A 13,452-nucleotide genomic window follows, 5' to 3' on the forward strand; every position below is an offset into this window, starting at 1 on the left:
TTGTGTGTGTGGTGGTGGTAGGGAGGTTTTTGTTTTTCTTTTTTCACTCCTAATTGACTAGTCACTAATCAACAGAGTCCACAGATGGTCAGTTTTTAAAAATAAAGTTTTATATATGGTAACAAAAGTGAAACATTATTTGGTACAGGGATGTATGTTTAATAGAAGTTTACCTATTGGATAAAGCTCTTAAGTTGTGCTTACAAATCATCTGTGTACCTCTATATTTCATGTGTCCTAACCTACCATTGCCTGCACAAAGTCTGTAATGAACCTTCCCATGAAGATTGCAGATGGTGAAATTCTCCTTGGAATTCTGAACTTTTTCCAACACATTTTGTTTACATTTAACATGTAGAAGAATGTACAACTGCATGAATTTTTACAAGGTAGAACACTTCTATATTAACTGCTGTACACTCTGGTTAAGATATAGAATATTAGGGCTTCCCTGGTGGCGCAGTGGTTGAGAGTCCGCCTGCTGATGCAGGGGACACGGGTTCGTGCCCTGGTCCAGGAAGATCCCACATGCTGCGGAGCGGCTGGGCCCGTGAGCCATGGCCGCTGAGCCTGCACGTCCGGAGCCTGTGCTCCGCAACGGGAGAGGCCATGACAGTGAGAGGTCTGTGTACGGCAAAAAAAAAAAAAAAAAAAAAAAAAAAAAAAAAGGTATAGAATATTATAGGCACCTGAGAATCATTCTTTAATGCTCTTTCCATTACTAATCACTCTGATTCCTACCACCAGAATGTAGGTACTCTATGGAATCATGTCTTTTTAATTTTTTAAGTCAAACTATAGTTGATTTACAACGTTGTGTTCGTTTCTGGTGTAAAGTGATTCAGTTATAGATATATATACATATTCTTTTTCATATTCTTTTCCATTATGGTTTATTATAGGATATTGAATATAGTTCCGTGTGCTATACAATAGGACCTTGTTGTTTGTCCATCCTATATATAGTAGTTTGCCTCTGTTAATCCCAAACTCCTAATTTATCCCTTCCTCACCCCTTTTCCCTTTGGTAACCATGAGTTTGTTTTCTATGTCTGTGAGTCCGTTTATGTTACCTAAATAAGTTCATTTGTGTCTTTTTTTGGCCACGCTGCGAGGCTTGCGGAATCTTAGTTCCCCAACCAGGGATCGAACCTGGGCCCTGGCAGTGAGTGCTGAGTCCTAACCACTGGACTGCCAGGGAATTCCCTGGAGTCATGTATTTTAAAAACAACTTTATTGAGATATAATTCACATACCATAAAAGTTCACCCATCCGAAGTGTAAAATTCAATGATTTTTAGTGTATTTAAGGTTATATGCACTCTGTGCCTGATACCGTATGTTATCATTTGTGCCTGGCTGCTTCTGCTCAACATTACATTTTCAAGACTGATTTTTGCTGTTGCATTTAGCAGGAGTTTATTTTCATTGTTGCATAGTTTTCTATAGAATGAATATGCACACTTTATCATTCAACTGTTTTGAACATTTTATCTGTTTATAGCTGGGATATTTTACAAATGGCTCTGCCACAAACATTATTGTACATGTTTTTTGATTCACAATTGTACATAATTTTGTTGGGTATGTGTTTAGGAGTGCGTATTTATTCAAAACTACCAAACAATTTTCCAAAGTAGTTGCACCAATTTACATCCCAGTCTCTTGCCAATATTTCACATTGTCTTTTCAGTTTGGCCATTTTGATGAGTATGGAGTGCCATATTTTGATTTTTAAAATTTTATATTGAACTACTTTTACACTTAGAGAAAAGTTGCAATAATAGGGAGTTGCTGTATATCCCTCAGGGTTTCTCAGTATTAATGCAATCAGTTTATCAGTCACTTCCTTTATGATTAGTGCTCTTTTGTGCTTTCTTTAAGATTGTTGGTTTATGTCTATTTTTCAGGCAACCTCGAAAAGCCTGCCCAAGTAACTAGTAAATTGGTTTCCTTGCTACCTCTTTCCTACTAACTTCATTCATGTAGGGACTTTAATTAAGAAAGGAGAAAATTTTCTAAAGTGACTGTGTGACAATGATCCCATGATACATTCCCTGCATCCCTGAGTCTCTGTCCCTATGGAGACTTAAACCACTCTTCCCTAGTCCTTTAGTGATAATCTCTGGCTCAGAGAAGGCTGGGAGTTGGTCTTAGGAGGAGGCCATCAGGTCCCTTAAGGTTAGACCTGAGAATCCAATAATGCGATACCCTGGATGTGAGAGGAGACGTGGGAAGAAAATGACATATACCTGTCTGTCCTCTCAGGGTCAGGAAGTCAGCAATGCAGGAGCTCTCCCTTCTAGCATCTGTGTTCCTTAACACAGCATCTGTGTTCCTTAAGGATATAAGCTGCCTGGGGGAAGTAATGACAGTACACATGTGGCTAATGAGGAGCTTTGGAAACTGAGCCCCCAGGGCCATAGAGACTGCGCATAGTCTATCTGTGACCACTCTACTCAACAGCCCTACTCAGGTCAGGAAAGAGCATACTGTAGTCTCCTGAGGTGATCCCTCTTGCCCAGCATCCAGTTGCCTTACTTGGTGCATCTGCCCTTCCTGGGGACAGATTTTCCATCCCCATCCTTCAATATCCAGAGGAAAGGTGAATGAGTACCTTGATGGCTCCAAGGTAATCTGAAGTGCCCAATAAATGCAGTGAGAAATGGAAGTTTATTTTTTTAACCAGCCTATCTGGAGGCCATCCAAGAGGTAAGATAAAGTTCAGTGGAATTACAAGTGAGATGACAAGTTTTTGACGTTCTTGGTATATTTACTTTTCCACATTCATCCTATTTGCAATCAGCTTTCATCATTTCTGGCTCCTATTCTGTCTTCTAAATCCAAGGGGCTCCTTCCCCAGCCGAGTATGAATTAGCCTCTTCAGAAATCTGGCAGATGTTTTTACAATTCTCTGGTTTCCCTCATCTATTTGGTAGTGAGTGGGGCTGGAGTGACGCGAGTTTGGCTTCTCAATTTTCCCAGTCCTCATTCCAGATTTCATCTTTAGAGAACTCAGTCAAGTCTTGTCCTTATCTCTTGCTTCTGAGGACTCTGGGAGAGGACGTTGAGTCTACTGTTTAGTCTTTCTTTGAAAACCTCCAAACAAAACATTACAAAATATTTTAAACCATGAGAACTGCACAGCAAGCAGTAAAATAAACAGCCATGCAACCACCTTCCAGAATTAATGCCAAGCTTTTGCCATATTAGCTTCAGCCACCTTTAAAAGATTGTGACGAAGGCAGACATCATTACAGAGCATGCTAGGTGCTCAGAAGAAAACCACCAGGACAGAAGTCCAGAGCCACAAGCTTACAGAGTAAGCAGGGTCTCAGTGCAGTCACAGGAAAACTTACATGTGTGTGGGAGCACACGGGCATGTGAACCTGCCTTTTCAACTATAAGTTGTATGAAATGTAGGTGTAGGTCAAGTATTTCTTTTTCTCTTGGCTGCGTTGGGTCTTTTTTGCTGCGCGTGGGCTTCCTCTAGTTGTGGCACGCGGGGGCTACTCTTTGTTGCAGTGCGCAGGCTTCTCATTGTGGTGGCTTCTCTTGCTGCAGAGCATGGCTTCTAGGCATGCGGACTTCAGTAGCTGCGGTGTGCAGGCTCACTAGTTGTGGTGCACGGGATTAGTTGCTCCCGCGGCATGTGGAATTTTCCCGGACCAGGGCTTGAACCCCTGTCCCCTGCATTGGAAGGCGGATTCTTAACCACTGCACCACCAGGGAAGTCCCTGTAGCTTACTCTTGACCTTTTCTTTCTTTTTTTAAAAATTGAGATATAATTGACATAGAACATTGTATTAGTTTTAGGTGTACAATATAATGATTTGATACATGTATCTATTGCAAGATGATGGGCAAAGAACAGCTTTCATGTCAAAGTTGAGGGAGATATGAGGCTGCTGAGTTCATTTCAGAAGGACTGCAGAGGCAAGCTGAGGAGACTTTCACTGCCCAAAAGACAATTTGAGAATATAAATAACAACTGCAGTGTATTGAAATATATCAAATGCATTTAAAATCCAGGAGTTCATGATGACAGCATTTATCGTTGGATAATGCTGAAAACCAATTATTTTAAAAAGTGATGAACACAAGAATCAAGAAGTATTCTTTCTTATAAGAACTCAATTTCTTATAAGAAATAAATCTATTTTTTACAAAATATTTATTTAGTTATTTGGCTACGCCTGGTCTTAGATACAGCACGAGGGATCTTCATTGTCAGTGCGGGATCTTTAGCTGTGGCATGTGGGATCTAGTTTCCTGACCAGGGATTGAACCCGGGCATCCTGTGTTGGGAGAGTGGAGTCTTAGCCACTAGACGACCAGGGAACTCCCAGAAATCCACCTATTTAATTCGGGAAATTTCATCTTTATGGAAGTATTTCAGCCAATAACTGAAAAAAGAATTAAAATGTCAGCGTTTTGTAACTCCTGGTGAATTAATAGATCCAGGCAGTCATTATTACAAGAAGACAAATAGGCAATATGTTCTTCCTCATGAATATATTTAAGGATGTTTGCCAAAAATTGAACCTAAATTTAATCAAGATTCTAGACTAGAAGTAGGCACATTTTTTTCAGTAAAGAGCTAAATAGTAAATGTTTTAGGTTGTGTGGGCTATACGGTCTCTGTCACAAGTATTCGCAGCTCAGACGTCGTAGCGGGGAAGCTGCCATGGACCATAAATAAACGAATGGCTGTGTTTCAGTAAACTTTTATTTACTGAAATAAGCAGCAGGCAGAATTTTGTCCACAGACTGCATTTTCCCAAACTGTATTCTAGAATACAGTCTTAATAATTTTATTCTGGAGTTATTTGCTTGGAGGCATCTTAAGGGAGAAGACAACATTCCATGACTATTTTCCTGTGAGTACATAACCCTACTTGACAAAGAATAGATGGACTATAAAAGCTTGGAACAGGGCTTCCCTGGTGGCGCAGTGGTTGGGAGTCCGCCTGCCGATGCAGGGGATACGGGCTCGTGCCCCGGTCCGGGAGGATCCCACGTGCCGCGGAGCGGCTGGGCCCGTGAACCATGGCCGCTGGGCCTGCGCGTCCGGAGCCTGTGCTCTGCAACGGGAGAGGCCGCAGCAGTGATAGGCCCGCATACCGCAAAAAAAAAAAAGCTTGGGACAGGGGGTGGTGTGGGGCGATGCTTTATGGGAATGTAAAGCAAGAAAAGGAGAGGAAAGAAGAGGGGAGAGAAGGAAGGAGAAAAGACCTGTAACTGATTGGTTTCAAAATATGGACAAGATTAAGGAAGTTTCTCTGAAGTTTTGTTTCCTTGTCACCATCTTTCTAACAGACCCATTGACAACGTGAAACCCTGAAACCTCTCTGATACTGCAGAATTCCTCCTTCTGGGACTGTCAGGGGATCCAGAACTGCAGCCCCTGCTATTCTGCCTCTTCCTGTCCATATACGTGGTCACTGTGCTTGGTAACTTGCTCATCATCCTGGCCAGTATCTATAACTCCCACCTGCACACTCCCATGTACTACTTCCTCTCTAATCTGTCTTTCATTGACATCTGTTTCACCACCACCACCACCACAATCCCAAAGATGCTAGTGAACATCCAGCCACGGAGCAAATCCGCCAGTTACACAGGATTCCTCACCCAAATCTGCTTTGTCTTGACTTTTGCTGGACTGAAAACTGGAATTCTGGCCATGATGGCCTATGATGGATTTGTGGCCATCTGTCACCCACTGAGGTACAGTGTCATCATGAACCACAAGGTCTGCAGGCTGCTGGTTCTGATCTCCTCCTTTGTTAGTGTTGTGGATGCCCTGCTCCACACTTCGATGGCGCTGCGGCTGTCCTTTTGCACAGAACTAAAAATTCCCCTCTTTTTCTGTGAACTAGCTCATATTCTCAATCTCGCCTGTTCTGATAGCCTCATCAATAACGTCCTCGTGTATTTAGTGACCAGCCTGTTGGGCGTTATTCCTCTCTCTGGGATAATTTTCTCTTATACTCGAATTGTCTTCTCTGTCCTGAAAATCCCGTCAGCTGGTGGAAAGGATAAGGCATTTTCCATCTGTGGGTCACACATAATAGTTGTTTCCTTGTTTTACGGGACAGGTTTTGGGGTGTACTTTAGTTCTGCAGCCACTCACTCCTCCAAGAAGAGTGCAGTGGTATCAGTGATGTACACTGTGGTCACCCCTATGCTGAACCCCTTTATCTGTAATCTGAGGAGCAAGGCTATGATGGGGGCTTTGAGGAAACTCATCTCTAAAATATCATCTTTCCATTGATTTCCAGTTGCTTTAGGCTTACACTGCTGGAATATAACACAGAGAAATTAAGGAGAGGTCCAGCAAGTCTGACCACCTTCTTGAAATACTTAAGACCAGATATCAGATGGTTAAGGGTGAGAATTTGTTTTTAATTAAAGAAATTTTTTTGGTGTTTCTTTTTTATTTTATTTTTATATTTCTGGGGGGTGAGAATTTTGGAATCAGACCACCTGGATTTGAATCCTACCTCTGCTAAACAGTAGCTATGTGACCTTTGACAGTTTACTTGAACCCTCTAAGCTCAGTTTCCTCATCTACAAAATTGGCATAATTATATTTACAATTGTGGAAGATTTGAGAGACTTTGATACTCTCAGAGAGAATACATGCGTGCTTTCAGCAATAATAAGGCAAAAGTCTCAACTCTCATAGGGAAATGATAAACGATCACTTTATCATCTTTTCTAACAATGACTTTAGAGGTCAGATAGGTCTAGGCACAAAAACACAGGGCTGCATTTCATTCTGCCTAAGCCTTCCTCCTAAGGCTGTTCCCATGATGGTCATCAATGCCTATAGCTGTGCAGGGACATTACAGACACAATAACCAGAAACAGAAAACTGGCTGCCTCTCCTTAGGTCTCTTTGCAATGCAGAAAGAATCTTTCCAAGGAGACACCCAAAAGACATTGTCTTTATTATCAGCCTGATTTGGGACATATGTCCTGTATTAGTTTCCTATTGTCATTGTGGCACATTACCACAAGCTTAGTATCCTAAAACAACACAAATGTATTCTCTTGCAGTCCTGGAAGTCAGAAGCCTGAAATCAGCTACATTGGGCTAAAGTCAAAGTGTTGGGCTCCTTTTGAAAGCTCTAAGAAAAGAATGAAATGTGGAGTTATTGGTTTTTGTTTGTTTGTTTTTGGCTGTGCACATCATGGCTTGTGGGATTTTAATTCTGTGACCAGGGATTGAACCCAGGCCAAGGCAGGGAAAGCGCTGAGTCCTAATCACTGGACTGCCAGGGTTATTCCCCGGAGTTATTGTTGAATGCGTAAAGAATTTCTGTTCAGGGTGATGAAAAAGTTCAGGAGATGGATAATGGTGGTGGTCCCACAACATTGTGACTGTTCTTAGTGCCACGGAATTGAACACTTTAAATGGCTGAAATGATAAATTTTATATCTATTTCACCACAATTTAAAAAAATCAAAAACAGGGAATTGAAACTGATAAATAACATCGTTCTCTCTAGACAAAAACAAACAAAAATCATTCCAATGTTAAGCAAAAGTCAAAGTGATTAAATATTTTGGAAGACAATATACAAAGATATTTTTATGACCTCAGAGGAGTTGAGCACCTGAGAGACTAATACAATCCGAAAGGTAAAGACTGAGGAATTTAAGCACTTTAAAAATAAGCCACTAGGGCTTCCCTGGTGGCGCAGTGGTTGAGAGTGCCGCCTGCCGATGCAGGGGACACGGGTTCGTACCCTGGTCCAGGAAGATCCCACATGCCGCGGAGCAGCTGGGCCCGTGAGCCATGGCCGCCGAGCCTGTGCGTCCAGAGCCTGTGCTCCGCAACGGGAGAGGCCACAACAGTGAGAGGCCCCCGTACCGCAAAAAAAAAAAAAAAAAAAAAAAAAAAAAAAAAAAAAAGCCACTAATAAAAAAGTTAACACAGAAAAAAAAAGCCACAAACAATTTTTGAGAATGAAAATTCAGAATTGTTCTTTCAATATAATGAAAAAAGCAGGGCAAATAAACTTCCAATGAAATGTCTCCACATGTGACCTTATTCACTCCATCAATATCAATGTGCTTTGATTACTCAGTACGGAAATAAACAACGTTTAATATATTCCGGCACTCTCAAAAATCAATCCTTCTCACCCTCTCCCCTGTAGCCCCCAGTCTACTTTCTGCCCTTATGAAGTTGCCTATTCTATGTACCTTATAACTGAAATCATACAATATTTGTCCTTTTTTGTCTGGCTTGTTTTGCAGAGCATAATGTTTTTAGGGTTTATCCATGTTGTAATGTGTCAGAATTTCATTCCTTCTTATATGGCTGAAATGAATGAATGAATGAATAAATAAATAACTTCATAACCTACAATTATAACCAGGCTTCCTGATATCATTGATTGCATAGATATGCCATTGGTTGTATCTAAAAAAAGAATACTAGAGTCCAGTTAGAGAAGAATGGTTTGTCCACATTTGCATTGTATGTGAAATACGTGTGAACAGAAAGAGGTGGAGCAGTGAATGATGAACACCTGGCTTCATAGCATCAGGGAATCAACCACCCTGAATTGTTCCATTATATCTTCTTGGCCTTTAAGGATTTGCACTGCACTGCCATCAGAATGATGATGAAATTGTTTGGCTAATGAGGAGCTTTGGATATTGGTCCTCCAAAGGTACAGAGACTACAAATTGTGAAAACTGCACTCAACAGCATTTCCCCGGTAAAGAAACAGCACACCTGTACCTCCTCCTGGAGATAAGCCTTCTTGCCCAGGAGCCTGGAGCTTCACTCAGTCCCTCTCCTCTTATAGAACTTTAGTCTCCATCACTGAACATCTAGCAGAGATGCATCATTGCATCTCTAGGAGAGATTCCATCATTGCACGGTGAAGTCATCCAGGTAGCAAAATGTCCCTTTGTTAATGTTTGGAAATCAGGGCAGGTGTTTTACTACAAGTTTATCCAGGGGAAACTGTGAGGAAAGGACATGCATAAAATGATTAGAACCAAGGCATTCATTTGCCTCATGCCTGTCTCCCATCTTGACATGTTCCCTCGTACCTTTCCTGAAATCCTCAAAGAGCTCTCATTCTGTCAGTCTCCTACTCTCTCTCCACAATGGCAAAGAACACGCTCATTTACAAACATGGTGATTGTTTTCAACTTGGCGGGCATTTAACTTCATTTCTGTAGTGGTTTCGGGGAGGAGGCTTGGGCAGTTTTACTGTATCTTCCAGTTATGTGTTTTTAACACAGCTCTGTGTTATCTCTGTTGCCAGGGTGTGAGGTCTCTGAGAAAGGAGGTGGCAATCCAGTTAGACTCATCAACCTGACTACCTGTTTCTCCTAATAAAGTTACCAAATGTTATAAATAATCAGAACATCATAGTGTAATTTTTAAAATGACCATTCCTAGATCCTTTCGAGAATTAACACATGTTGACACACTGCTTTATTAACTTCAGGTCTTTTTTCAAAATAACAAGCATATGGAAAGCATCCCTCCATTCCATTACTTCCCTTCCCAAACTGGTGTTTGCCTCTGGTGGTACTCCTGCTGCTGGACTAGGAACCACATCTTTTCCATCAGATTTATCAACAATATGGAACCCAGAAACCAAACAGATGTTTCAGAATTTCTTCTCGTGAGACTGACAGAGGATCCAGAACTGAAGACCACTTTTCTTCAAACTGTTCCTGTCCGTGTACGTGATCACCGTCCTGGGAAACCTTCTCATCATCTAGGCTGTCATCTCTGACTTCCAACTCCACACTCCCATGTACTTCTTTCTCTCCAATCTCTCCTTTACTGATATCTGTTTCAGCACCACCATGATCCCAAAGATCCTGGAGAACATCCAAGCACAGAATCAGAACATCACTTACAGAGGCTTCCTCACCCAGATCAGCTTTGTTCCGACTTTTGTTTGCTGGGAAAATTTTCTCCTTTTAGTAATGGCCTACGATCGTTATGTGGCTATTTGTCCCCCACTAAGATACACAGTCAGCATGAACCCCCGCCTCTGTGTTCAGCTGATTCTACTCTCCTTGTTCATTAGCATTGCCGATGCCCTGCTCCATAGTCTGATGGTGCTGCAACTGTCCTTTTGCACAGACCTGGAAATCTCCCTCTTCTGTGAAGTTGTTCAGGTCATCAAACTTGCATGTTCTGATACCCTCATCAGTAACATCCTGGTATATTTTGCAGCTGGCATATTTGCTGATGTTCCTCTTTCTGGAATCATTTTCTCTTATATTCAAATTGTTTCCTCCATTTTGAAAATGCCCTCATCAGGCAGAAAGTAGAAAGCTTTTTCTACCTGTGGGTCTCACCTCTCAGTTGTTTCCTTTTTCTATGGGACAGCTTTTGGGGTGTACATTAGTTCGGCAGTTACTGACTCTTCCAGGAAGACTGCAGTGGCTTCACTGATGTACACTGTGGTCACTCCTGTGATGCACCCCTTCATCTACAGCCTGAGGAACAGAGACATGAAGGGAGTTTTGAGGAAACTTATTGGTAGAGTATTTCTTTTCTGTGATTGTGTCATCCGATTTGGGATGGGTTCACTAGAATGAATCAAAGTAAAAGGAATACTGATGAGCTAGAATGCCTGACTCTTTCATCAGTAGGTTCTTTGGTAAATAGATACCATTATGGCTAAGTGCATTTTAACTTAGGGTTAAAACCTGAAGTGCTTTTTTTTTTTTTTTCTTAGCACTGTGATTTCCATTCTCTAAGAAAAGTTTCTTCAGTTAAGGTCTATGGAAGCTGAATTTGAGGCAGAGGTTCATGGTATAGTAATTTTGTGGGGAATGTTCTGAGCACAAGGGAAGTGGGAAAAGGGGGATAGGTCAAGGAAATGATTTAAAGAAGTCTGTGGTCATGCAGAAGTAGATTCTGCTCGATTCTATGGGTAGCACCGTGTGAATTGTACCCCAGAGTTAAGCCTACTGTGGGACGTAGTGGTTGATCTTTCATACCCCAGATCAGGAATCCTTGAGACTGGTCACTGGTAAATTGTACATGTGTGGGGCAACATTAGCACCCAGAACACTCAGCTTTATTTTGTATACAATTTTTTGTGATTAGATTATCTCAGTAGTTTGAAATGATTGTGTGATGTTTGAAATTGATCAGTGAGGAAGACTTTCTTCCTAATAAGAGAAATTAATCCTGAGTCTAATATGTGCAAACAATAAAGATATCTTCATTACAAGGATCTCAGAGGTAGAAAATTGCGCAGGAGCAGGAAAGTAGAGATTCATTCATTCCTCCATGAAGTGGCTTCGTGCTAGGGCTGATTCCCCTCATGGACCCAGATGGCTTCACAGATGCAGGTATCATATCTAGACATGAGTCCCAAATAACAAAAAACCCTGACTGACCTTCCCTGGGTCTGAGGTTAATTGAGGGACTATTTATAATGGATATTTCCGTGGCATCATCCATAAGGTATTACCTTCAATCTTATCACTGAGAACAGGATCATACGCCACCTACTTAATCTAATTCCTGGTATAGGGGAAATGATTACTATGAGAACCTTACTCTTATCATATGTAGTGTAATTACTGGACAAAAACAGGACAATGCTTCAATAAAATTTAACTAGTATTGCTGTGTTCCATATCTTGCATATCTTCTTAACTCTTATAATCCTATTGTCTTCACATAACTTTATCACTTGCTTCAGCAGTTAGATCTGTTTTCATTTATTGTTATATTTATCAGCCTTTTCCCTTGGTGTGAATAATATAATAAAATAAATATTTGTTAGGTAAGCAGGGCAAAGTTTGGTAATCTTCTGGCATTGTTTTTCCTTTGAAATCTTCTCATTGGCTTTTTTTTTGAATTTTATTTTATCTTTTTTATACAGCAGGTTCTTATTAGTTATCTATTTTATACATATTAGTGTATGTATGTCAATCCCAATCTCCAATTCATCCCACCACCGCCATCACCACCCCCACTTTCCCCCCTTGGTGTCCATATGTTGGTTCTCTACATCTGTGTCTCTATTTCTGCCTTGCAAACCAGTTCATCTGTACCATTTTTCTAGATTCCACATATACACGTTACTATACGATATTTGTTTTTCTCATTCTTTTTTTTTAAACATCTTTATTAGAGTATAATCGCTTTACAATGGTGTGTTAGTTTCTGCTGTATAACAAAGTGGATCAGCTATACATATACATATATCCCCATATCTCCTCCCTCTTGCATCTCCCTCCCACACTCCCTATCCCACCCCTCTAGGTGGTCACAAAGCACCGAGCTGATCTCCCTGTGCTATGCGGTGGCTTCCCACTCACTATCTATTTTACATTTGGTAGTATATATAAGTCCATGCCACTCTCTCACTTTGTCCCAGCTTACCCTTCCCCCTCCCGGTGTCCTCAAGTCCATTCTCTACGTCTGTGTCTTTATTCCTGTCCTGCCCCTAAGTTCTTCATAACCTTTTTGTTTTGTTTTGTTTTAGATTCCATATATATATGTTAGCATACAGTATTTGTTTTTCTCTTTCTGGCTTACTTCACTCTGTATGACAGCCTCTAGGTCCATCCAAGTCTCTACAAATGACCCAATTTCGTTCCTTTTTATGGCTGAGTAATATTCCATTGTATATATGTGCCACATCCTCTTTATCCATTTGTCTGTTGATGGGCTTCATTGGCTTATTTGTAAGACTGTATCTGAGCTTTTACTTCTCTCCTTAGTCATATTTTTTTCCTCAACTTTTTTTTATATTTATTTAGTTGCACTGGGTCTTAGTTGCAACACGTGGGCTTCTTAGTGGTGGCACGCATGTGGGATCTAGTTCTCTGATCAGGGATCAAACCCAGGCCCCCTGCATTGGGATCACGTAGTCTTATCCACTGCACCACCAGGGAAGTCCCTCCTCAGTCATCTTATATTGCTTTGTTTCTATTTTTTTTAATTTAAGTTAAGCATTTAAAAAAAATAATTTATTTTTTGGCTGCATTGGGTCTTTGTTGCTGTGTGGGCTTTCTCTAGTTGTGGAGGGCGGGGGCTTGCCTTATTGTGGAGCATGGGCTCTAGGCACATGGGCTTCAGTAGTTGTGACATGTGGGCTCAGTAATTGTGGCTTCTGGGCTCTAGAGTGCAGGCTCAGTAGTTGTGGCCCACGGGCTTAGTTGCTCCCACGGCATGTGGGATCTTCCCGGATCAGGGCTCGAACCCGCGTCGCCTGCACTGGCAGGCAGGTTCTTAACCACTGCACCACCAGGGAAGTCCCTATTGCTTTGTTTCTTACACATCTCTAGTGGAGTCCACATAGAGAAACATCCTTGAATAAAATTAATTGTATCATTGATGTCTTAGCAGATTGGGTGCAGACTTAGGGCCTTCATGGAAAATTATTAAATGTGTCTTATTCTATGGAGAACTACTTTCCTTTGACAAGGAGATGT

At 41.3% G+C, this 13,452-nt stretch overlaps 2 protein-coding genes across 2 annotated transcripts; both read left to right on the plus strand.

Annotated features, from left to right (window-relative positions):
* Positions 1 to 2,621: 2,621 nt before the first annotated feature.
* On the plus strand, positions 2,622 to 6,277 carry LOC132518464 (olfactory receptor 7G3-like). Its single transcript, XM_060146410.1, is given in 2 exon segments — positions 2,622 to 2,632; positions 5,320 to 6,277. Coding segments are annotated over 2 exon segments (969 nt in total).
* A 3,343-nt stretch (positions 6,278 to 9,620) lies between these two features.
* LOC132518465 (olfactory receptor 7G1-like) lies at positions 9,621 to 10,593 on the plus strand. The gene is given in 2 exon segments (XM_060146411.1): positions 9,621 to 9,698; positions 9,700 to 10,593. Coding segments are annotated over 2 exon segments (972 nt in total).
* The last annotated feature ends 2,859 nt before the right edge of the window (positions 10,594 to 13,452 follow it).

The sequence above is a fragment of the Lagenorhynchus albirostris genome, chromosome 3, assembly GCF_949774975.1.
Source record: "Lagenorhynchus albirostris chromosome 3, mLagAlb1.1, whole genome shotgun sequence".
NCBI lineage: Eukaryota > Metazoa > Chordata > Mammalia > Artiodactyla > Delphinidae > Lagenorhynchus > Lagenorhynchus albirostris.